We start from the raw sequence: 27,004 nt of genomic DNA, 5'->3' as shown, positions 1-27,004 counted from the left end.
CCGCTCTAGGAGTGGAAGACAGGCAAGCTAGCTGGGCAGCTTGGCCCCAACAGGAGAATTACGGGATTAAGATCCACCAGCACTCATAGCTGGAGTCAGGGAACAAAGTGCTAAGTATAGGAGATTGCCTAATCCAGGGGTATCTGAGTGAAAGTAGTGAGGAGTGAGGTCTCAGAGGGGGTGTCCGCTTGGCGAGAAGTACCGGGGAGAGCCCTAGAGAGGGTCTTTCGGCGAGAAGTACCGGGGAGAGCCCTAGAGAGGGTCTTTCAGCGAGAAGTACCGGAGGGAACCCCTAAAGGGAATCATTTGGCGACAAGTACCGGGGAGAGCCCTAGAGAGGGTCTTTCGGCGAGAAGTACCGGAGGGAACCCCTAAAGGGAATCATTTGGCGACAAGTACCGGGGAGAGCCCTAGAGAGGGTCTTTCGGCGAGAAGTACCGGAGGGAACCCCTAAAGGGAATCATTTGGCGAGAAGTACCGGGGAGAGCCCTAGAGAGGGTCTTTCGGCGAGAAGTACCGGAGGGAACCCCTAAAGGGAATCATTTGGCGAGAAGTACCGGGGAGAGCCCTAGAGAGGGTCTTTCGGCGAGAAGTACCGGAGGGAACCCCTAAAGGGAATCATTTGGCGAGAAGTACCGGGGAGAGCCCTAGAGAGGGTCTTTCGGCGAGAAGTACTGGAGGGAACCCCTAAAGGGAATCATTTGGCGAGAAGTACCGGGGAGAGCCCTAGAGAGGGTCTTCCGGCGAGAAGTACCGGGGAGAGCCCTAGAGAGGGTCTTCCGGCGAGAAGTACCGGGGAGAGCCCTAAAGAGGGTCTTTCGGCGAGAAGTACCGGGGAGAGCCCTAGAGAGGGTCTTTCGGCGAGAAGTACCGGGGAGAGCCCTAGAGAGGGTCTTTTGGCGAGAAGTACCGGAGGGAACCCCTAAAGGGAATCATTTGGCGGGGGTGCTGCTAGTATCTTGTGGAGAGAGGGTTTCTGATGAAGCACTCTGTGCGAAACGCGTTAGGAGAGGCACTAGGATGCACCTTGCCACTGTTTGGTATAGTATATATCTGAATTTGTTTTGTATTATGTTTTGAAAGAATCTTTGAGCCATTAAAATGTGGTTTTATTTTCACTGAATTATCTGCTGTTATTAGCAGCACATTCTCTAAAGTGGACTACACGTAGAAGGCTAAAGAATCTCTCAGAACCTAGGGAGAGATTATTACAGGTTTCCATTATCACTTATCTGGTTGATAGGGTCCCACTTACCTTAGCAACCAATTAGAGCTTTGAATGGCTCATAGGAAAGTGTCCTGAGCAGAAATAAGTCATTCCTGGCTGCTAGTCGTTGTTCCAGGTGATTATTTTTCTTTTTAAATGTAAAAAATAATACACACAAGGCACATTTCGTACTTATTTAACACAATTTACGGGAAAATATTACTTCTAATGGGACTCGCCCAAGCGGAGAATAAACTAGCGCAGCTAAAAACGCAGGAGCAGCTGCTGGGCAGGATATCCAGGTGTGTAGGCAATGTAGCTAGGAAACAAAATATAAGTATAGGCCCAACGGAGCCACAGAGAAAGCTTCTGCTCGATCTCCCACTGAGCGGCTCCCAGGCACATACACACAGGCAGCCAGACTATCACTGGAAGCAAACCCGTTACCAAGGGATTCCCCACTGTGCGCTACTTCCGCCTTATGGAACGCATTTCCGCCCTCTGGTACGCACGCCGGGCGGAAACAATGCCTAAGGCTGACAGTTCCTAAGATGATTTAGGCTTGGGAAAGCGTTCTGTAAAACCCAGATTCACGGCCGTGGAGCAGTTTCATGAGAGTTGGAGACAGCTGAATTTGAATATCGTTGTTAGGTCTGCTGGGGGGCTAAGTAATACGGGTAGGGGGAGGCGTTCCTGGCCGGAAGGTGAATGCTGCTGCACTCAGGAAGTGTGTCCCTGCATCCTGACAGCACGGGGAAGGTGCATGGTGTCACAGTGACCCCCCCGGGATGGCGAGTTACAGCCGGAGCGCTCAGGTACAGGGGCCGGGCAGCCCTGCCACTCTCAGCCGTGTTAGTGTGGGCAGTATTGGGGCAGGAAGGGCGGGTACTGTAGGTCAGGCCCGGGCTGGCAGTCTGTGGGTTGGGCAGAGGGGGGGGGGGGCTGTAAGGTGCTTAAATAAAGACCATTAAAGGAAACACATAGATGTCACAGAAATCTCACCCGTAGTATAGATGGGCCCAGGTGCTCATGCCCCAGACCTTCAGCCAGAGGGAGCCATCATGGATACATCATAAACGTAGAAAAAGCCAGGCATACCGGAGTACCTGCCTTTTTCTACATTTATGCTGTAAGGTGCCATAGACCATAGGTCCCAACTGTCCCGCTTTACGCCTGCTGTCCCGCTGTCCCGGATACTTATCAAAATGTCCCGCCGTGCCTTTAAGAGTCCCGCTCGTCTGCAGGTCTTCTCGGGTTTTCTCGGCTCATTCCGTCACTGCTATCTTCGGATCTTCACGGCTTCTTCCGCGCGTTTGTCTTCGGCTCTTTCCGGCTCCTTCAGGTGCTTCGGCATCTCGGCCCTTTTGTAGTTTTATGCAAGTCTCGCGAGATGTGAGTATGGCAGACCAAGCCATTTTGCTTAAAATTCAGAACGAACAGGATGGGTGCTAGTGCTGCTCAGGCTGTGGGTCACAAAAGTTACGCTGGTGCTGCTGTGCCTTTATCTACTACTGTACAAGCTCTACTTACTGCTCCTTTTTTTAAAAAAAATAAGCTTGGTGAGTCCCTGACTGTAACAAAGGTGTTTATTAATAATTAATTAATAAATAATTAATATTAATTATGAATAAAAACCTTTGTTACAGTCAGGGACTCACCAAGCTTATTTTTTTTAAAAAAAGGAGCAGTAAGTAGAGCTTGTACAGTAGTAGATAAAGGCACAGCAGCACCAGCGTAACTTTTGTGACCCGCAGCCTGAGCAGCACCAGCACCCACAGCAAAAAAAAAAAATGTGCAGGATAGAAGCTGTGAAGACCCAAAGACAGCAGTGACAGAAGGAGCCAAGGAAACCCGAAGGAAGCCAAAAAGACCTGAAGACGAGCAGGACACTTAAAGACACAGTGGGACATTTCAGTAAGTATCTGGGACAGCGGGACAGTGTGCAAAAATGGGACATCTGGGGGTGTGGCCATATAATGGGCGTGGTCAAGAAAATATTTTGTCCCTCTTTTTCGTTTTGAAATGTTGGGAGGTATGCCATAGACAGTCACTATTTATTGGGCTTGGGGGGGGGGGGGCTGTTTGTGCCTCTGGGTACTGGGAATGCCAGGGTGGATGTAAGGTGCCACAGACAGTCACCATTTATTGGGCTGGGGGGGCTGTTTGGGCCTCTGGGTACTTATAACGCCAGGGTCTGTATTGACTCCCAGTTCAGCCCTGCTCTAGGTTACCTGGTTTATAAAGGCTGTGAGTCTGATAATAAAATGACTGTATATAAAGTAGAAAGTGTATAATAACTGTTACATTAGAGCTGTCCCTTATTGATAAGGAGAAGCCATTCGCAAACAGCCCTCCCCTGTCAGGGACCTGAGGTGCCAAGGAGCCCCCCTTGCCCAGACAGAGAGCCCCCCTTGCCCAGACAGAGAGCCCCCCTTACCCAGACAGAGAGCCCCCCTTGCCCAGACAGAGAGCCCCCCTTGCCCAGACAGAGAGCCCCCCTTGCCCAGACAGAGAGCCCCCCTTGCCCAGACAGAGAGCCCCCCTTGCCCAGACAGAGAGCCCCCCTTGCCCAGACAGAGAGCCCCCCTTGCCCAGACAGAGAGCCCCCCTTGCCCAGACAGAGAGCCCCCCTTGCCCAGACAGAGAGCGCCCTTACCCAGACAGAGAGCGCCTGTATATGACAATGCTATTTGGTTGTTGGGGGACACTATCCCTGGCAACCAAAAAAAACCCCAAAAACTATCCAGTCCCTCTGCTGTTCTTCGACTTTGTTGATGTCCAGATTGCTGCAGGGGCGATTAATCCTTAGCAAGTAACATTGTAGATGTTGAACAAATAATATATATAATAAAACAGATGAAAGAACATCTATATACCATAATAATGGTGAATCTCTCTTTAAATGGAAAGGGCTACTGGCCATGGGAAGACGTACAACAGCCATAAGCCCTAGTATTGCAGCAGGGCCATTTGTAATTGATTGTTTAGTTTCCTTATACATATTATCCATGGCAGTGCCATTAATAATAGATACAGTTTGTCCATTTGTTTCAAATCCCTTGGCTAACACTGTCTCTTCTTTCCAAGCAATGGGCTACCTTTTCCAGAATGTGGTACCTAATTGATGCCAGAATGCAGCCTCCTGGGAAGGTCGCCTCATTGTGTGCTGTGCACCTCAAGGGGAAACACAAGCCCATGTACCATGCCCTGAGTAAGTATCATGGCTGAGGGGTCTCTCAGTTAAATAGGAGACTGTGTTATTTAAAAGGGGGCACATTGCGGGGAGGGGGGCCTCATAGAGGAACATGGGGGATTAGATAAGTAATGTAAAAGCATTGGGCAAATAGTGTTATGGCAAAATGATAAATAACAGGCAAAGACAGTGTTATGATAGATGTAAAAAAGGTTTAATTGCTGGTGTCAGTATTTCTTTAATGTACTGTATATACCCCCTATAAATTACTAATACATGTAGTTTGCATTGCCTGTAAGATTTATAAAGCTATCCCAGGGCATTACTTACCTTGTTACACACAGGTCTCACAGACCAACACGCACAATTTTCTCATTGCCCCATTTTAACTGCATTTTGTTGCTTGCAAAAACACTGGGCTATTAAGGTGACCGTACACATTTGGCCTCCAAAGGAGTGGATGTTCTCCCGATATGCCCACGTAGGGCCAAATGATCAAATTACAATGGCGGGCATAGGACCAAGGACCACATTAATGAGCCAATCCAAACCTGCCTGATCGACACCCGCCTGATTTTTGGCCAGATATCGATTGGGGACACATGTCGGGGGCCCCATACACGGGCAGACAAGCTGTCGAATTGGTCTAATTGTCATCTTAAATCTGTCGGTGTATGGCCTCCTTTATGCCCATGTGTGGACTCCGAATTTTTGTACTGTAGCGATTGGACGTTTAGTCAATTGGACAGATTAGAAAATTTCAGTTGGATAACGATAAAATCTGTGCATGTATTGTGTATCTTACAATATCCTTGGGGTACCTACAATGCATTTCCAGGAAGTCACTTTTGTACGATTGGTGCCTGCCAACTATTTCATGTTCAGAACATCCTCCCATTTGTTATTTTTAGGGCTTTATCTAAAAATATAGATGTAATCTAATGTCAGTACAAATACAGCTGCTCTGTGACGGCCTCAGAGGTTGTCTAAGAGAATATTGGGAGCAACAACACCATGAAGTCCAAAGAACACACCAGACAGGTCAGGGATAAAGTTATTGAGAAATTTAAAGCAGGCTTAGGCTACAAAAAGATTTCCAAAGCCTTGAACATCCCACGGAGCACTGTTCAAGCGATCATTCAGAAATGGAAGGAGTATGGCACAACTGTAACCCTACCAAGACAAGGCCGTCCCCCTAAACTCACAGGCCCAACAAGGAGAGCGCTGATCAGAAATGCAGCCAAGAGGCCCATGGTGACTCTGGGGGAGCTGCAGAGATCTACAGCTCAGGTGGGGGAATCTGTCCATAGGACAACTATTAGTCGTGCACTGCACAAAGTTGGCCTTTATGGAAGAGTAGCAAGAAGAAAGCCATTGTTAACAGAAAACCATAAGAAGTCCCGTTTGCAGTTTGCCACAAGCCAAGAAGGTGCTCTGGTCAGATGAGACCAAAATGGAACTTTTTGGCCAAAATGCAAAACTGCTGTTCCCAAACGCTGGCCATCTAATCTGACTGAGCTGGAGCTGTTTTGCAAAGAAGAATGGGCAAGGATTTCAGTCTCTACAAAGTATTGACTCAGGGGGCTGAATAATTACGCACACCCCACTTTGCAGTTATTTATTTGTAAAAAATGTTTGGAATCATGTATGATTTTCCCTCCACTTCTCACGTGTACACCACTTTGTATTGGTCTTTCACGTGGAATTCCAATAAAATTGATTCATGTTTGTGGCTGTAATGTGACAAAATGTGGAAAAGTTCAAGGGGCCGAATACTTTTGCAAGCCACTGTAGATTCATGCATTGGGGGTGTTTGTAAAGACTAACTACTATTTCAGTGGCAGTGACCCTAACTTTTTAATCCTGTTAGTCATCCTTTTCATGCATTTGATCCTGCCAATTGTAGGCCCACTCCAGCTCTCTAAGGGCTCTGGCACACGGGGAGATTAGTCGCCCGCGGCAAAACTCCCTGTTCGCGGGCGACTAATCTCCCCGAGTTGCCTTCCCCTGCCATCCCACCGGCGAACATGTAAGTCGCCAGCGAGATGGCACACGCGGCGGCGCGATTTCGCGCAAATCACCGGAAAAGACTCGCAAGTCTTTTTTCCCGAAATCGCCCCGCCGCGTCTGCCATCCCACCCATGACTTACATTGTTGCCGATGGGATGGCAGGGGAAGGCAACTCAGGGAGATTAGTCGCCCGCGAACAGGGAGTTTTGCCGCGGGCGACTAATCTCCCCGTGTGCCAGAGCCCTAAATCCTTCTGCTTCTTCTTGTTCTTTGCCCTTTTGTGTTAAACCATCCTCAGTCAGCATCCTTATCTTATCAGATTCCAAACTGAGCACGGCTTCTCAGTCACTATCTTGAAATACGATTTCCAACAAGTATGGGGGCATTATAATTACATTACAACAAGGGCTAATGTCATTTTCACAACATTGTTCTTTGTAATTCCAGTTATTAACACCAGAGGGAGAAGCAGGCTAACAGCTGTGAAATATTAAGCAGCTGATATTTACATGATTTCAGTGACATATAGAAGTTTTGTGTGATGTAAACATGAAGTCCACAATGTTTTTTTATTTATATGTGGTGTTTGGGCTGTTATTGGAAACCACTTCCATATGGATTCTACATATCAAGGCATATGAAGGAAAATAGGGTTGCAGTCCTCAAATGGTCAGGCTATTAGCATTTTTGGTGTTTAATCCACTGTTGAAAATACAGCCAGCACCAACCATGCTATGTCACTGACATCAAGGTATCTGCCTTTTACAGGACACACTGTATTGTAGTGATATGTGGGCTAATCGATATAGAACCTGTGTCCAACCTGAAAGGGGTTGTTCACCTTTGAGTTCACTTTTAGTATAATGTAGAGAGTAATATCCTGAGACAGTTTGCAATTGGTGTTTAGCAGCTCTCCAGTTTGGAGTTTTAGCAGCTATCTGGTTGCTAGGGTCCAAATTACCTTAGCAACCAGGGATTGGTTTAAATGAGAGACTGGTAAATGAATAGGAGAGGGACCTGAATACAAAAGTAACAATAAAATTGTAGCCTCACAGGGCAATAGTTTTCTGGCTGCTGGGATCAGTGACCCCCATTTGAAAGCTGCAATGAGTTAGAAGAAGAAGGCAAATACTTACTAAACAAAAACTATAAGAAATAAATAACTGAGACAGTTGAAAAGTTGCATAGAATTGCACATTCTATAACATACTAAAAGTTAACTTACAGGTGAACCAGCCTGTCCTTATATGCCACCCGCAATTGGCAGAACTACTAGAGGGGTTTTGTGCCCACTTATTGCGCACACAGGTACATAAGGCCATTGTGTCAATATCACTCTGGGGGACACCGGGTCTGAGCATTTTATAGCATTCCTTTACATTTTCTAGTTGCCTTTGTCTGTTAGCAAGTGCATCCAATCATCTCTTTTTAATGCACACAAAAAAAGATAAAAATCTCTTGTAATTCTGCTACATTAAAAACATAAGCCATTTGCAACATATGCCATTATTTTGCTAGAATTCTGAAGTTAAACACATCCTCTTTACACCTACTTCACCGACATTGTTGGACTCGGCCCAACAGAGCTTTCAGGGAAATGCCTTACCTATAGGGGTCGCTGGGAATTGGCTATGGAATGTGACTGAATATTACACAAATGATTGTGCAGAACTGTAAGGCTGCATGTTGAACATGTAAGAACAGACAGGAGCGGCCGCTTCCCCCTGGCCCGCTGGATATTCCTATGAGCAGAACCAGTTCTGTGACTTATCATTACATTAGAACCTCACATGCCCTACAGTAATGCAGCTGCACACAAGTTATTCTTCAACTTGCCCTTCATATTTCTACTCCTCCTGTGGTTTCTATCCGCTTACCTCTGCACCTCAATGCCCAAGAATTCCTGCCTTGTTACAAATGGGGTTATTCACACTAATATATCTGAAGGTGCGACTTCTCATTCAGGACTATGTATTAAAGGCTTGTGGGCTGGAAATATCAGTAACTGCACAGGCCTGCTGTACCCAGTGCCCTATATAACTGTCAGAGCTTTTTGTCACCTCATGCTGTTGGGACATGTGCCCTTGGTACCTCAGACCCCAAGGTATGGACTTTCTTTGTACTACAAGGGTGTTAGGTCTCTGAAATATGGGAGAAGGTGCTGCTGCTCAAGAGAACAACATGATGGAACATTACATTGATTGGGGGATAATTGCTTGGTCTGTTAAATGATACAGCAGCTGTAACTGATCAACAATCATTTGGTTTAATATTCCTGTATTCTCCTTATTACCCTGACCAGGTCAGCAATCTGTTATTAACAGGTTTACACCCTAGTCAGATATCTGTTTGCTGCAGAAATGCAAAAGTAGTACCTCCTACCCTGCATATAACCATGGATATTCTGAGAAATCCTAAGCCCCTAATTACGCTTGATCCGTCAGTGTAAATGAGTAAAATCAGGCTTGGGAACTAACACGGTGGGGCATGTACAGCGAGATAGGCTGAGTAGGGCAAGGGGGTACAGCAGGCTTTCTAAATCCAACTCTACACAGCCATAGTAGGGGTGTAGTAGCCTTTTAAAGGGCACCTTAAAGAGATACTAACACCAGAAATTAAACCTTTTTACATCTATCATTAAATTATCTTTGCATGCTATTTATAATTTTGCCTTAAAAGTATGTTCCTCTATGAGGGGGCGGCCATATTTGTGCAGCAGTAGGCCGTTAGCATTAGAAGCTGTAACTGACAGGTTGAGAAGTGACAGGTTGGCAAAACAGTCAGGTTTAGGAACTTCATGTAACCATTACTTACAAAAGCATGCCTATCAGCGAAAAACGATCAACATGACCTATAGGGAACATTTTACGTAGATTAATATTTTGAAAAGTAGTTTTTCCATGTCAGTATCACTTTAAGCCCAAGGCTACTGTAGCATCCAAGGGTTGTAGCATACCTTTGACAAAGAATTTCAATGAAATTCTGTTTTTTTTTTTTCTTCTTAATATAGAACTAAACCCAAAAAACAAATATAAGTAGAACTGTGTAAAATGTATTTTATATACTGACTAACTGCACCAGCCTAAAGTTTTAAAATCTCTATAACAGTAATGCTTCAGGTCATCAAAGTTGTGCAAAGTTATGTACTAATAATCTGAATTAATTACTAATTGGCCTTATATTGTGACTTTTATATTCTGTATATATTGTGAGTGGCTCCCTAAGCTACAGAGCTGGGAATCGGCAGAAAAGAAGATGGGGGGCTACTGGGGCATCTTTGGGGGCACAGATCTTCCCGGCTAAAGGGCTGTGGGTGCCTTGGGCTGGTACTGAAGTCCAAAACATAATGTAAATCATTTCTAACCTACTTCTTTAGTTGAGCTTTAGTTCTCCTTTAACTTTGATGAGTTGTTTGCACGGTGCAGGGTGTTGGTAGGACTACACATGCTGTGAGCTGCTAGTGTTGCTCGGCCTAAGTACTACTTATCACACTTTGTGCATGACTGCTGATGTCATCAATGGGGAACTAAAGGGGAACTTAACAAATATTATGGGGGGCTCCTGTACCTCCAGCTTGTACTAGCCTTATCCCTTAAGGGCTGCTGGAAGTTCCACCAGTATAATGCTGGTGTTTATTGGTGAATAAGGTGGCTAGAGTGTGTCCTTAGTATCAGTGTGGGACTGGCCCACCAGGATACCAGGAAAACTCTCGGTGGGCCCAGGTGTAAGTGGGCCCTCCTTCTCCTAACCATTTAGCCTGTTTCATGGTCATTCCCTATGAATAAGAAGAAAGAGGAGAAATAGATGTTAGCATGTAAATAAAAGAGACTAGGAGAATAAAGAGGTTGGGTGAGGAAAGGAGGAAAAATAGTTTAGAAAGCGGCCTAGGGTGTAAGGTTTTCTGGTGGGCCCCCGGGGTCCCAGTCCGACACTGCTTAGTATATGCCAAGGGCAAGACCTTGGTTATGGTATTTGTTAGGGGTAGATAAAGACAACTCTTTTTCTAGCAAGCAATATAGCCTATAGCTGGCCAGCTACACGTAGCAGCTACTTATTTCAGGTATAGTTAAATGCAGGTATATATATGCGCCTATAAATCAGCCCTCTTACTGTTCAATTACAACACAAATGTCTCAGAGAAAAAATATTGTTGTGTTAGGCTGTCAGGAGGCGATGGCTTTAGCGGCGTGTAAATCACTGTGGGGCGAGAGGCGCTCGATCGGATGTGCTCTCCTGTAATCTGCCTGTGATTTAATGGTTCCACTGAGCGTTGCACCAAGGGCCGGGGCGCCGCTCTCTATGGAGCTGAACTCTCCAGTTTATGTAAGGGGAGATTGATGGCACCACAAGGAAAGTCAGAAATAAATTTATTGCGGTCTGACAGCATTTTTATTTATTTATTTCCATATATTTTTTGTTTTCTTTGTCGGGGAGCTTGAGGGTTCAGTAAGAAGCAGTTTGGGCTTGTGTCTGCTCAACTTACCGACCTCTTTCTTCCTTTCATGTCAGAATATTTGAGTGGCAGCTGCTGGAAATATTTCATTTAAAAAATGATTAGAAATTCTTGTATATTATCTGTACAGTCTCTTGCTAATGGGGCCTCGGGGAAGGGTAACGTGTCTCCCTCTGCTATTATAACATTTGCAGGATAATGTGCATTGCTACAGGGCATTGAGCTGCTGTACCCGTGCCCATGTATAGCAGCTCCTTCTCCGACACGCTTGTCTGGGATCATACATACATCTGATGCTTACATATTCAGAATGGGCAAGCTAATGTACCTGCACACATATGTATGCACAGAGGTGGCTTTCTTTCTAATGCCCAGGGCTAACGGCATAACTTTATAGTTACATAGTAGCTGGATACAAATCTATCAAGTTTGTAAAAGAATCATAAAAAGATGTCTAAAAAGATGTACCATCTTCCTTTAACCCTTGTTGTGCAGGTGACTGCGGGGACCATGTGGTGGTGGTGAATACCAGGCATATTGCTTTCTCTGGCAATAAATGGGAGCAGAAAGTGTACTCTTCTCACTCGGGGTAAGTGTATTGGTTGCACAAGCAGCTCAGGTACGGAGGGGTTATATACACACAGCAATGCCCCGTGGGTAGATAGAATGAAGTACAAGTAGATCCTACTTGAAAAGAAGGTATATTTTCACTTGGTGGGTATATAATGGCTGAATATATTTTCTCTTTATTCGGTAGGATAAAGAGAGAGAACTGGAAATGGTGTAAAACGGGAAATGCATTATGCAATATATATTAATGGGACAAAAAAAAAAAGTGTAAAATATGGGAAAACTTTAAATCAGGAAATTGAGATTTCACACACATTGAGCTTACAGTGTAATTCCATATTGTACATGCTCCCATGCTCACACCAAGAGACATATATGTAATGGAATGGCTAGGTTTCAGCAGCTTTTCAATTGGTCTTGTTTTCTTCTTTATTCTTTTTATAGTTTTTGAATTATTTGCCTTCTACTTCTGACTCTTTCCAACTTTTAAATGGGGGTCATTGACCACAGCATCTAGAAAACAAATGCTATTAATTTATTGTTATTTCCAGTCTTTTATACAAATCATTGCCTGGTTGCTAAGGTAATTTGGACCCAAAACAAAGGTGTTGGACTGGGCCAGCGGGACACAGGGAAAAACCTAGTGGGCCCTGCAGACCCAGACCCACTCCCCTCTGAGGAGATTATAGGGTTAGCACGATGGAGCCAGAAGGGTGGGTTGCGCCGTTGCTTATTATTTGGAGCACTTGACGGTGATCTCACGACTGGGGTGGCAGCCCTGGATGCCCCAGTCCAACTCTGCCGAGCCACCAGATAGCTGCTGGAATTCCAAAATGGAGAGCTGCTAAATAATGCAAAAACCACATACTAGAAGTTAACTCCGTAAGAAGGGCGTGTTGCCTGCAGAGATTGTTTGTTTTTACTGTAAATAATTGAAATGTAATTTTATTTAGTAGTTTTGTAGTTTTTCACTGTTTGTCAGCCTGTAGGATTTGATCTCTGTCTATGTCCAAAAACAAAAATCTCCCAGTTACAGGTGTTTATTTTCCTTGCAGTTATGCCGGAGGGTTTCAGCAAGTGACGGCAGCGCAGCTTCACCAGAGGGACCCCACAGCCGTGAGTATTGCTGTATAGCATGTAGCATTAGTTTCCACTGGGGCTAGCTGTGTGCTATGTATTATAGAGGGAAGCATCTGTATAGCCATGGGGCAGTAGCAATAGGGCAGCAGGGCACACGATTATATAGCGAATAGCAGAGGAGCTCTGTTGGAATGCAGTGGTAACCGTGGGGAGACTGCTGCAGAACGGAAATGGCTCTCATAAACTAGACATGTTTTCTCATGCAATAGTTTATTTGTAGCTGGTTCAGAAGATACAACTTTAATTCTGTAATGAAAATGTACCCTTTTTAGAGGTCTAAGGATTACTGTGCAACCTTCAGCACAGGGTATTAGCTAAAAGGCTGATAGAAACTTTTCCCTCCTGTAGAGTTACCTACTGGGGTCTGCGTGAGTTGTTACCCTTTTACCTACTCATTTACCCCAACATTTCCCGTAAGCTGCCCCCCTCTCATGGGTGGCCTACCCTACAGTTGCAGAACATTGTCCTGTAAATAGTGCTCAGAGGAAAAGGGGGACTAGCAGTCTTAGTATAGAGAGCTTTAAAAATATATTCAGTACTTGGATACACATTGCATTCTGTAGAACATACATCTCTGGAATTTCTGCCTGCCGTCATGGCTGATTTTGACTTTCAGAGCAGACGTTTGGATAAAATATACCTGAACCCTAAGCTCGCTGTCCCGCCGCTAACTGTTTTACACGCTTCATTTAAGAATGTTACAATGAACAGGAACCCTCCCCACGGGCATCATTTAGGGCCATAAATCAACGTGTAATCTTAATCGTTTTTTGAAACCCCAAGGGGAAAATGCTTGTTAAGATTCCACCTGCCGCTGCTCAATAGAATGACATACACTGAGCACCCAACGAATAAGCATACGTGTGCATTTAGCATGCCTTAAGATTAGAATAAACAAGGCTTTATTTATACAGGACAGTGTTCTAAATACAGGCCCTCTTATGTGATTCTTTCCCTTTAGTAGAGAGAATTGTGAAATGCGCTGTGCCAGAAACACACATAGGCGACATACAAAGGAACACTAGATGGCAGTAGAATACAACACTGGAATTCTGGTCTAATTTGATCCTTAGTAAATCTGTCAGAGAAAAAACTGTACTTTTAATTGTATGGCAGAGAGGAAAAACTTTATATCTCTCCTCTTTCCTTTATGAAGTAAGCAGTTCAACACACAAAGTGAATTTAACAAAGTCCTAACTCCCTCAGCAATAAAGATATCCTTGCAAAAGAAGTTCCAAATAGGAAGTTCCAAAATGGATCCATTGAATTTTTATTCTCTTTTTGTGGGGAATAATGTAAAATATAATTGTACTGAAATTTAACTAGGAGTTCCATGGCTTTTTTAGAGCACAAGGCCTAATTTATATAGTACATTTCAATGAGTCACATGAGACAAATCATCACTAAGCAGTGTTTATAACTGATGCCATCAGTAAGCATTTACGGGATCAGTAAGGATAATTTACGGGATATTAATGGCCTTTGTTTATTGTATGTGTATGTATGAATCAGTACAAGGGTACGCAGCACTGCACAATCTTACAATATACACAATTATACACAGGGAGGACAAGTGTTATAATGAATACAATAAATAAGTATAAATACACAGAAATTAAGTACCCTGTGTTATGAGACAAAGTAGGAAGGAGGTCCCTCCCCCTAGCGCTTACAGTCTAACAATCTTACAATCTTATTATATTTAATTTCTGCTACTTCTTTTTATATGAGGCTGGCTAAGCAATCCATCAGTATGAATACTATAGCACTGCTATAACAGTACACTATTCTTAAAGTAGGGATGTTCCCAAACAGATTTTATTATTATTATTATCATCCCTGCCCCAGTGGAGCTTACATTATAACCCCCCATGTGTAATAAAAAAGGCACTAAGTTTGCCCAAGTGCAATAACCCATAGCAACCAGTAAAATGTTTGCTTTTAAACAGGTGACCAAATCTTACCTGCTGATTGGATGCTATGGGTTACTGCTCCTGGGCAAACTTAGTGCCTTTTATTACATTACCCCCTTAGGTCCCTATCTCAATCACTAAGGCTAATTTTTTCAGGAGCCAATTTACATTCCTGTATGTTTCTGGTGTGTGAAAGGAAACTGGAGTACCCGGAACAAACCCCACAGACATAGGGAGAATGTAGGCCACCTAACCAACTGGTCAGAATTGCTACTGGGAGGGCACTATTTGCCACTTGGGCACTATGATATTTAATACCTCAGAACAAATTGCAGTGCCAATTACCTGTATAATACCCCTGGCATGTATGGCAGGATATATATAGGGGCAGATTTACTAAAACTCCATAATTTCTCAGTTATTTTCAAATTCGACTAAATTTGTTTTCCCGAATGTCTAATATTAAAAAAAAAAAGTTGATGCGAGAAAAGTCGTAACAAATCTCGAAAATCCCGACTTTATCGAATTGTTGCTGTGACAATTCAAAAAAAGTAGTGACTTTTGGACAAAACCCAGTAAAATCTCGAAAGTTTCAACACAAAAGAAAGAACTTCAAGGAAAGGGACCTCTGCCATCGGCATGAACTCTGCAAGTTTAACCTGGCATATTGTCAAATTCAGATTTTTAGCCACTTAGATGCATAGTAAATCTCGGAAAAGTTGCAGTGTTTTTTCTCTGCAATTTTTTTTTTTTTTTTTTTTTTTAAATCCAAATCAAGTTTAAAATTGAAAATCGATTGTTGATAAATGATTCCCATAGTGCCAATTTCATGTATTATAGCCCCAGGAGACGTGGCAGGATAAATGTAGTGCAATGCCAACTTCATGTCTAATACCTCCTCCCTATCCAAGCCTTCATTAATATCTGCCCTTGAGGGTAGTAAAATAAAAAATGTTAAACCCAACAATTCAGGTGTGATTAAAGTGCACATTCCAGACTTTAATTTAAAGCTATTTGCATACATTTCAGTTTCACCAACACTTTTCATACACAGCCCCCCCTGATTTCAGGGCACCATGATGTATGGGACAAAGCTATGGTAGGTATAGTAAAGCAGTCATGTTTAGTACTTTGAAATGTGTCTTTGTGCCAAACATTATGGGGGGCAGTGTATGTTTAGTATCTGCAGCCCTGTATATAGTGAGCTTATACTGTGTATTGTACTCTGTGCATTGTCTGGGATATGCATACATTACATTACATTAACATTTATTTATAAAGTGCCAACATATTCCGCAGCGCTGTACAATAAGTGGGTTCCATACATTGGACATACAGAGTAACCTATAAAGCAATCAGTAACCGATACAAGAGGTGAAGAGGGCCCTGCCCAAAAGACCTTACAATACAGGGCAGCATGGGATACCCTGAGGCTGCTGAAGCACAACCATGATTTGTTACTATGAATGCATTATACATCTCTCTTGATTTGTGGTGTTATCTCCCCTTAAATCCAGACTTCCACTGCAGTCACCAAAAATCAGCACTTAAAACAAGATCTTGTCTCATCTGTTTCTTGGATACTGATTTACCTTGTTTTTTGTAGATTATGAAACTTGCTGTATACGGAATGTTACCCAAAAACCTCCACAGAAGGACAATGATGCAGAGATTGCACCTCTTCCCAGAAGATGTAAGTAAATAGCACCCTGAGCTACAAGTACAAGTAAAGTATCATCCCTGGCTGATAATGACAAACTTGTCCTGTTTTGGTTGTGGAGGCTCCCGGAGTTAAAATGTTGTGCTGCAGGCAAACCAGTCCAATTATGTTATATCCGTTATAGCAGCGCTGTTCAACTGTGACCTTGTAGCAAGCTGATTTCCCGGATATACTGTATGTTTAGGGGCCAGTTCTAATGAAATCTGATATCATGCATAGAAATCCATGGAGCAACTGGCAGGATAAAGGTGCAAGTAGCAAAATTACCAGGCCCCCTGCCCTGACACATCCTCCCTCCGCCCTGATGCGTGACACTCCCCCACCCCCTAACGCACAAATCCCTGTTTCCCACCCACTCTTTTACCTCGGAGCCGGCATGGAACAGGGATTTATATGTAACATGGAGGAAGCGGACCCTGTCCCTGGGGTCCTTTCCTATTCATATATCAGTCTTTCATTCAAACCACACCCTGGTTGCTAAGGTAAATTACCTTACCTTACCTCAGACCCTAGAAACCAAATTGCAGCTGAAACTCCAAGCTGGAGAGCTGCCGAACAAAAACTTAAATAACTTAAAAACTACAAATAATAAAACACAAAGATTAATTGCAAATTGTCTCGGAATATTACTCTCTACATCATACTAAAAGTTAACTCAAAGGTGGACAACCCCTTTAAGCTTGAAAGCTTGGCTTTTATATATGTATATGTATTTTTTAATACCTTCTGGGTAGGAACATAAAAGTTCTTCTGCACAAAAGTCCATGGCATTCTTTCCCAGTACAGAACTCTTGGATAATTATAGTAACAACCTGCAGACGTTTCTTTCAGCTTTGCTCTCTGATCTTGGCTGCTGTTCTAAGGGTAAAGTAGGAAAGGCAGGAGGGCTGCCAAGTACCAGGGAGGAAGCTTTCATAAAGAAAGGATTCTCTCATTATTAATTGGCCAGAAAGTAGATGAGGTGGGATATACAGCAGCGCAGCAGGACAAATCTTCCAAAGAAACCACAGAACATTAGGGAATTCTTCTGCTGCACCTCAGATCTGCTCAGACCATGAGAAAAGCTTCTTCCTATATATATATATATATATATAATATATATCTATTCCGATGACGGCACTCACCAATCGCAAACCACGCGCCGGGTGCTCACCAAAAATATTCACATAGCTGCAGCAGAAAGCACTCACGGCTCCAATTGTTCAAAATTATCAAAGTAGTTTTATTGCTCCACACTCAAATCGACGCGTTTCGATCCACAAGGGACCGTCGTGAGCCATTTTTTTTTTTTTTTTTGAACCAGTTGCGCAAATATATTTTGTAATTATTTTTATATTGTTACTGAGATAATAAAGAAGAACTAAACCCAAAAAATGCTTATGGTAAGAAATGCCATGTTTTATATAATGTATCTATTTTATATAATGCACTGACCCCATCTTGGGGTTTAGGAGTGTCAGTGGCACTGCACATGCTCAGTGGGCTCTGGGAAGCTGTTGAGAAGCTAAGCTTAGGGGTCGTCGGAAATTATTAAGCAGAATATGACCTGTCATAGATGCTGATGCTACAGGGCTGATTATTACATTTTGATGCTAATTGCACTGGTTTCTGAGATTCCATGTAGTAAGTATCTGTATTAATTACTAGTCAGCCCTGTATTGTGACATTTATATTCTATTTATACAGTATATTGTGAGTCGGCCCCTAAGATCTGGTAAGTGACAGCAGCACAGAGCCTCTGCTGGGAATCAGCAGAAAAGAAGATGGGGAGCTTTTGGGGGCACAGATCTTCTCTGCTAAAGGGCTGTGGGCTGTGGGGGGCCTTGGTCTGGTACAGAATCCCAAAACATAACGTGCAGCATTTCTAGCCTACTTCTTTAGTTCTCCTTCAACCCAACATTCTTTGCTACTTGACTATTCTAAATCCCAAGATCATGCTATAATATGTTTATCCGACCAGGAATATCAATGTATCAATGGCACCGTCAGCCTTTTTTTTTTTTCCATCATTAGGAGCGTGTATAATGAGACTATAAAGATAATAAAGACTGTTTGAAGATACATATGTATTCTACATCCAGTACTTATAGCCCTTACCATTTAATATTGACAGGTCGATACATATTACACCACTTACATTTTTCTTTCGCAGGACATTCCGGAAGAAATCATGAAGAATCTTTTTGCCGAGATCCCACAGCCAAGGAAGGTGCCAAGGAGGCTGGATGAATTTTCGGGAGAAGAAATCAATGCTTTCCCGAAGCTCTGGATTCCGTAAGAGTCTCTTGTTTTCTTTTTATGTAACCTCAATGTCAGACTGAATGCACTACAGGTATGGGATCCCTTATCCGGAAACCCGTTATCCAGAAAGTTCCAGATTACGGAAAGGCCATCTCCCATAGACACCATTATAAACAAATAATTCTAATTTTTAAAAATGATTTTCTTTTTCTCTGTAATAATAAAACAGTACCTGTACTTGATCCCAACTAAGATATAATTACCCCTTATTGGGAGCAGAACAGCCCTATTGGGTTTATTTAATGGCTAAATGATTCCCTTTTCTCTGTAATAATAAAATAGTACCTGTACTTGATCCCAACTAAGATATAATTACCCCTTATTGGGGGCAGAACAGTCCTATTGGGTTTATTTAATGGTTAAATGATTCCCTTTTCTCTGTAATAATAAAACAGTACCTGTACTTGATCCCAACTAAGTTATAATTACCCCTTATTGGGGGCAGAACAGTCCTATTGGGTTTATTTAATGGTTAAATGATTCCCTTTTCTCTGTAATAATAAAACAGTACCTGATCCCAACTAAGATATAATTACCCCTTATTGGGAGCAGAACAGCCCTATTGGGTTTATTTCATGGTTAAATGATTCCCTTTTCTCTGTAATAATAAAACAGTACCTGTACTTGATCCCAACTAAGATATAATTACCTCTTATTGGGGCAGAACAGCCCTATTGGGTTTATTTCATGGTTAAATGATTCCCTTTTCTCTGTAATAATAAAACAGTACCTGTACTTGATCCCAACTAAGATATAATTACCCCTTATTGGGGGCAGAACAGCCCTATTGGGTTTATTTCATGGTTAAATGATTCCCTTTTCTCTGTAATAATAAAACAGTACCTGTACTTGATCCCAACTAAGATATAATTTATAATAATTTATATTTATTGGGGGCAGAACAGTCCTATTGAAATTATGGAAAGATCCCTTATCCAGAAAACCCCAGGTCCCGAGCATTCTGGATAACAGGTCCCATGCCTGTACTGTGTTACAGTCCTGCAGTGGGTCAGTGTATGTGCTACAGTCCTGCAGTGGGTCAGGTACCCGCAAGAAAAGGGGGTTCCCCTGGGGGTTATGGGTAGGCTTTCCAGATACAGGTCTGCAGGTTGCAGGTCTGCGGGTCGGATCGTGGGTCTTATCTATATATTTTATTTTGTGTTATCTATATTATGTATATTTTATTTCCTATTTAATGGTGGTCAGCAGCAGATATATGGCAGTTGCAGGTTGCGGATCTGGGTCAGGTTTCAAAAATTGGTCCTGAATAGGACTAGTTTGTGCTTCTCCCTTTTCCCCTAATTTCCCATCTTGTGTGTGCAACAGTGCAGCTCAGCAAGTCCTTTCCCTTTAGTGGCTTATTGCCTTGGGCATTGATTTTATCTCAATTGGCATTTTATTTTTATAGTTTTAGTATATATAATACCTGTGAACAAAACACAGATTTGATACCCTGAGAAAACAGAAATGTCTCCCTATACCATGGCACGAGCTGCACATTTTGTTCTAATGGCAGGGAAAACTTTAGTAGGGTCGCTTATGTTTAGGAAGTGAATTCTTCTGAAAACAGGACCATGTATCATAGTAAAATGTTTGCTTAGGTTTAAAATCATAAACATATATATATATATTCTGCTATAGTTATAATATCCCACACAGACAGATACCCTTGGGATCCAATCAGTCACACATAGCCTAAACACAGCTCCAGCTGCAGAGCAAGGGTTTTGCTACCCCAGAGTATATCACTGCCACAGGAAGTTTGGCTTCTGAGCATGCAATCAGTGGGCGCTTTGCAGCATCTATAGCACTGCCACCTGAGGCTTAGCTTCCCCATGGCCTTCACTTATGGCTGGATAGCACTGATCTAAATATTCCAGATACATGGCTGTGTACCTTTAAAGGAGAAGGAAAGTTAAAAAGTAAGTAAGCTTTATCAGAAAGGTCTATGTAAATACAGCCATAAGCACTCACAGAAACGCTGCACTGAGTCCTCTGTCAAAAGAAACACATGATTTCTGGTTTCCTTTTTTGTAAACATGTTGTTCAGGTGTCTGACTTCCTCTCTCAGAAAAATCCTTAATTCACGGGGCCAGAGTCTGCGCAGTTCTCTCCTCGTTCCCTTCTCCTGCTCCGCCCTCCCACAAGAATGCTAAGAACTCCCTCCCACCTCCTTTAGAATTATGTGTGATCTGAGATAACGGCTAGAGCTGCAGCAGGAAGCTACTTAAAATGGCAGCTGCTGTCTTAAGCAAACGGAGAAAGCTTCTAGAGCTGTTTACTCAGGTATAGTAATGGTTTCTGCAGAATAAATATAGTGTTCTAGGTGGCAAATCTATTGCCAGTAAAATGCCAAAATGACTTTCCTTCTCCTTTAAGTTTGCCAGTCAGCCTGCGTCCTCCCAATCCCGCAATTCCCTGCACACGTGATGTCAATAAGGAAAGAACATCACAGTGCAGTGCATTGTGGGTTTTGTAGTTCCTACATGTTGTGTGCAAGCTGTGGCTAAGTTGTTACGTAACATCAATCTTTTGGTCCCTCCTCCACCACCATGATGCAGAAAGAGAAGAACTGTATTTCAGAATATAAAATTGGTATTAATTCATACTTTTTTAAGGAACAGATTGCAATGGTAGGTATATTGGAGGTTTCTTTTTTGTGTAGGGAAGCCTTGTGTAGGATTCCCCTTTAAAAGCAGTACAGCAGCCCTATCTAGTGATTTTCTACATTTTTCAGCAATCCTCCTCTATTAATTTCATTTCTACCTATTGTAATAGGGAGCTGAGTGTATATCAATGTAGCTGTTGCAAGTGTAACTGTATATATACAATTTAATAGAAGTGGAATTCCGGACACAGATGCACGTGCAGCCAGGCCAGTAGAATCCAACAGGGCCCATATGACTGGCCAGAAGCAGAGAAGCTCTGATATTGTAGTTTTCCCCAGGCACAATGATGTGACTGACAATGTAGGTGGCAGAGAAAGCAGTGCAGACTGGGATGTGAGTGGTGCATCTGGGGGGAGCTAAGCCCGTGGCTTTCATGTCTGCCTGCCGGCTTATGTGCTGGCTTACAACTAATGATCTCCGAGGTATTAAACTTGCCCGAAGTCAATCCTCAAAGCCTGGGTGTGAAAGGTTCCCAACATGTCAGCCCCCAGCCCTGTGCAAGCAGATTCCCAATCACAATGCGCAGTTAATCCAGGGCAATAAATGTTGCCTGTACATTTTATTTTCCGTATTTCTTACTCAAAGCCTTTGTGCTCCATTGCCAAAGCTTTCCGGTCTGAAATGTGTTCCTTCAGTGAAGGTCTCCTTATATTGTTCCCCTACAATCCCCATTTGTCCTGCTCCTTTAGGGCCCTGCGCTAGAGTTAACGTTTCAATGCGCTGCCCCTAATGCCTCCTTTTCAAAGCCCTCAATAGAAATGTGCCCCCTTCGTCTTTTAAAACTTTCAATTTATTTGGGAGTCTTAACTAATGATAAAGGAATGCTTTGAAGTGACTGGTACTTGCATTTAATAGGGGACCCATCCACGCCTACTGTAGCTACTGCCTCCTGTATAAGAACAACACGGGCCACAATCAGTGTGATATTGTCCTCATTATTCCTAATTAACACTCACTTAGGCTGATGCTTAGCTGGTTTGGTAGAATAAATATTATGAGAAAGTGAACTCTATTTGAGCATTCTAGTCATTCAGCTTCTGGGGATCACTTCAAAGCTCTTGGGCTTGTTGGACAGCAGACTCTAACCCAGCAGCTGACACTCTACCAATAGTACAGTCTCTGACTGCTAATACAAAAAACGGCAAGCTCTGCTGCCCAAGCTGCAGGGAAGATGTTTGGTCCTTTGACTCCTGAGCCGATAAACAAAGGGAACATGGCAGGGGAGGAGGGACTAAAACACTGATGTTACAAATTGTAACAACTTCTCCACAGCTTACAGACAGCATGCAGGAACTACATAACCCACAATGCATTGCACTGTGATGTTCCTTTCCTAATTGACATCACGTGTACAGGGGATTGTGGGATTGGGAGGATGTAGGCTGAAGGCAGACCCTCTTGCACAAGGCATTTCCCCCTCCCAACTCATGTGGCTTTAGAATAGGCAGGTTTATTTCAGAGAAGAGTTGTGTCATGTTTAAATATCTCTAATTCCCTCCATAAAGGACATGTTGGTCATTTAGAAGGTTGAGGTTAAGACCTTCACAGTACCTTTCATGCTATTATTAAAGACCGCCTAATTAAAGGCCACACCGGCAATGTGAAAATGTTCATGATCTAATGATACAACCTTAAAACCTTAATGCTTTTTAAATTCCTGTGAAGCTTCCTAAAGGGGTAGTTATAGAGAATACCGTGCCTGTTATCAGCCATGGTTTTATAGATCGGGTTAATTGGCTAATAAGCCTGCAGTAAAACATCCCATCTGCCCCTGTACCCGCTCACCAATAAAGCACATGAAATGGATGAGAGGCTTTTCCAGGTATCGGCTGTAATTTGCAGAACATTCCAAAGAGCCATTAATTACCATTTGTTTCAAACTCAGATGTCTATCTAAAGCGTTTTATTGCTGCAAATTACAGGGCGTTGTGTTCCAGCTGCTCTGCTTTACAAGCCCCAGCCTAGGAGAGAAGGTCAGGATTCTTGGGAAGGATTCCGTGGCAAGTCAAGTGGCTCACAGTTTCCCACAGTCTCTGGGGAAATATCTAGAATGGTTCCATTTTGGCTCTGGACAAAAAAGGCATTTCCTTAGCCTAAGGGGGGGCTCCATGGCTCCATGACCACCAGAACTATACAGGATATTATAGTAATTGCATTGACATTAGGGATGAGCAGGCTTTGTCCCCTCTAGCTGAGTTTGTGTCCCACTAATGGAAGGGTGCTGGGATTAGTAGCTTGGGTCGGTGGGTCACAGATCTGCGCACCCTAACAAGTTTCCTGTTTGACACCGTATCTAACCCTGGTTCTGTCTGTGTGTAGTTGGTACAGGTATGGGATCTGTTATCTGGAAACCTGGTATCCAGAAAGCTCCGAATTACAGAAAGGCCATCTCTTATAGACGCCATTTTAATGAAATAATTCAAATTTTAAAAAATTATTCCCTTTTCTCTGTAATAATAAAACAGTACCTGTACTTGATCCCAACTAAGATATAATTACCCCTTATTGGGGCAGAACAGCCCTATTGGGTTTATTTAATGGTTAAATGATTCCCTTTTCTCTGTAATAATAAAACAGTACCTGTACTTGATCCCAACTAAGATATAATTACCCCTTATTGGGGGCAGAACAGCCCTATTGGGTTTATTTAATGGTTAAATGATTCCCTTTTCTCTGTAATAATAAAACAGTACCTGTACTTGATCCCAACTAAGATATAATTACCCCTTATTGGGGGCAGAACAGCCCTATTGGGTTTATTTAATGGTTAAATGATTCCCTTTTCTCTGTAATAATAAAACAGTATCTGTACTTGATCCCAACTAAGATATAATTACCCCTTATTGGGGGCAGAACAGCCCTATTGGGTTTATTTAATGGTTAAATGATTCCTTTTTCTCTGTAATAATAAAACAGTACCTGTACTTGATTCCAACTAAGATATAATTACCCCTTATTGGGGGCAGAACAGCCCTATTGGGTTTATTTAATGGTTAAATGATTCCCTTTTCTCTGTAATAATAAAACAGTATCTGTACTTGATCCCAACTAAGATATAATTACCCCTTATTGGGGGCAGAACAGCCCTATTGGGTTTATTTAATGGTTAAATGATTCCCTTTTCTCTGTAATAATAAAACAGTACCTGTACTTGATCCCAACTAAGATATAATTACCCCTTATTGGGGGCAGAACAATATAAATATTTTAGCAAATGTAAGATATATATATTACACAGAGAAAAGGGAATCATTTTTAAAAAGTAGAATTATGTGCTTATATTGGAGTCTGTGGGAGTTGGCCTTCCCATAATTAGGATCTTTCTGAATAACAGGTTTCCAGTTAACAGATCCCATTATATAGGGTTGTTGCAGTGCCATAAGGGCCTGGTACAGGATAGAGAAGGCAGGTATTTAGCCCCAGTGACCCTGTGTCCCCATTATGAGGGTGTAACCAGGGCAGCGGAAGGATCCCGGCAGTCACAACATTGCCCCGGGGGTAAAACAACTGCTCACTCGCTCACTTACAGACAAGAAAACCTGATAGAGGGGCCTGGGAGGGATCTTCCTTTGATGCTGTTTGTTTTTATGGGATGTAGAAACTGACTGACCGTGATTCCCACTAACAGATATCTGTCAGGAGTCTGTCAGGGCTAAAATACTTTCTGGCTGACTCAGGAGTTCATGGAAAAAAGCCTTCGGCACACAAGAAGATACCTGGGCTGATGGACTTTCATCCAAACCGACTCATATCTCCCAATTAGCGGATAACTGCTTTGGAATTCACATATTAATAAATGCCTTTGGCCCCTGATGGTCACATGTCCATATGGATACCCGTAATATCGTGATTACATGACATGTATTGTGGGCTCATGGTCCCAACCACCATCTTTGTACTATGGCTATTAGCCAATTCCTGAATTCAAAAGTCTTAATTACCCGATGCAGCGTACATTGGACATGGCTATAATAAAAGAAAGGGGGCCATGCTATCTGTGAGCCCCTCATATGGTATCTGCCTGATCAGCCTTTGGGCCAAGATCTGTTAGGGGGTCACTGTGATGCCAATTCCTTCCCATGTTCTGTACATATACCCCAGTATATACACGTGCAGCTCACTAACATCTCCTCTTTTCTGTTATTGCAGGCCCCCAGACTTCATCATGAAATGATCGGGAGGATTTCTTTGCCCTTCTATTTCCTTAGCTCTTTTTTTTTTTTTTTTTTTTACACGGTGAAGTAAAATAAATGTAATGTTTAATACTAAAAACAATGGATGACAGTAAAGAAAGTGTTCATTTGAATTACTTGGCACAGAAGATGCTACTGAGTTTCCAATGGAAACGGTGCCAGTGAGTGTGCACTGGCAGTTCCTGCTGGATTAGGCCCAGCTGCATGTTTCCTGGGGGCAGAGAATTGTGAGCCGAGGGTTCTCCTAGGTGGGGAGTAGAGCAGTAAGTGTGGGGGTGACTCAGGGTCTGTGCTTATTTGCACCCCTGGAACTATCATAAAATGAGGTTTGAGAGTGGAGGGGAAATTAATGGGAAAATGACTAGGGGTCGTACAGGGGCAGAAGAGCTTACTCCTACCCATGTATTCACGGGGTATACTAATAGGTGATGATAAACAGTGGTGTGGGCTTTAAATGCAAGCCAGCATAGACAGCCTAATTGCTTTATATTTATATACACAATAAATGTATAATACCCGAGCCATGAATATCCTGTAATTATATCCTTATAAATGGTGCTCAGTGATGTCATCCGTTATATTCACTGCTTAAAGCTGTCACATGACTCACTGAAACATGTGTATTATAATAAATAATGTACCCCCAGTTGTAAAATATAAGGATACCTCAGAGGTCCATAAACTATAAAAGCACTCGGCCTGTATATGGTCATGGAACTCCTTATATTTACAATAGGGGGTACATTATTAATTTTATATATATATATATATATGCCATTTAATGGTAGAAAATTGGCTGCGCTGGTGCATTTAGTGGATGTGGATTTAGTTAGTAGTAAATACAAGGCCGTATATGAAGTTAGGGCAGGCTGGTTTGTGTTTTTATGGGTTTAAGCCAACAGGTTGCTATCTGCCCTCTCAGTCTGTTTCCGGTGCGTATATGCCAGCGTCACGGAAAGGGATAAGGAACTTTAAATCACAAATGGCCATTCATTATTAATTGTATGATTTAAAGAATACCTGGAAGAGAAACGCTGCAATTTCCCAACCACTCCTTTTTATTACTAGTTCTCTAGGCCCATTTCAGCCGTTTCTTAATAATGCTTTATTCTGTGTCATGGGAAATATACACACACATACACCAAACCACAATCCTGCACCTGATTACTGTTTAGCGGCTTATACTGTGCCCCTGGGAAGCCTTCTGTACCTGGAGAATGAACCAAGAGGCACTTTGTGTTTATTTCCACTGGGGAAACTTTCCTGGTATGTGACAATATAATCAGCTGAGAATTGCGCAGAGAATCGTTCCAATAGGAGAACCTACGCAGAATGTATAAGAGCCGGCTGGTCTGTAAAGGTCCCCATACACGGGTCGATTTAAACTGCTGATATTGGTCCATTAGACTGATTCGGCAGCTTATCTGTCCGTGTATGGGCACCACCGACAGACCTCCCAACCGTCATCTGGCCTGAAATTGGGCAGATCTCGATCAGCGGGTTTAATTTTTCTGTTGGCTCGTTGATGCTATTCCTGATCCAATGGCACCTATGTCCGCCGTTCTAATTCAATCATTTTGCCCTAGGGCCAAACCATTGAAATAGCTCGATATTGCCTACCCATAGGCCAAATGA

At 42.8% G+C, this 27,004-nt stretch overlaps 1 protein-coding gene across 2 annotated transcripts; it reads left to right on the top strand.

The window, feature by feature from the left end:
- Positions 1 to 1,989: 1,989 nt before the first annotated feature.
- mrpl13 (mitochondrial ribosomal protein L13) lies at positions 1,990 to 25,482 on the top strand. 2 transcript variants are annotated; one of them, NM_001016796.3, is given in 7 exon segments: positions 1,990 to 2,022; positions 4,295 to 4,418; positions 11,359 to 11,452; positions 12,489 to 12,549; positions 16,093 to 16,179; positions 18,359 to 18,480; positions 25,326 to 25,448. In NM_001016796.3, coding segments are annotated over 7 exon segments (540 nt in total). In that variant the 5' UTR covers positions 1,990 to 1,995; the 3' UTR covers positions 25,351 to 25,448.
- The last annotated feature ends 1,522 nt before the right edge of the window (positions 25,483 to 27,004 follow it).

This window comes from Xenopus tropicalis, chromosome 6, assembly GCF_000004195.4.
Source record: "Xenopus tropicalis strain Nigerian chromosome 6, UCB_Xtro_10.0, whole genome shotgun sequence".
NCBI lineage: Eukaryota > Metazoa > Chordata > Amphibia > Anura > Pipidae > Xenopus > Xenopus tropicalis.
This window is presented reverse-complemented; position numbering and strand designations above follow the sequence as displayed.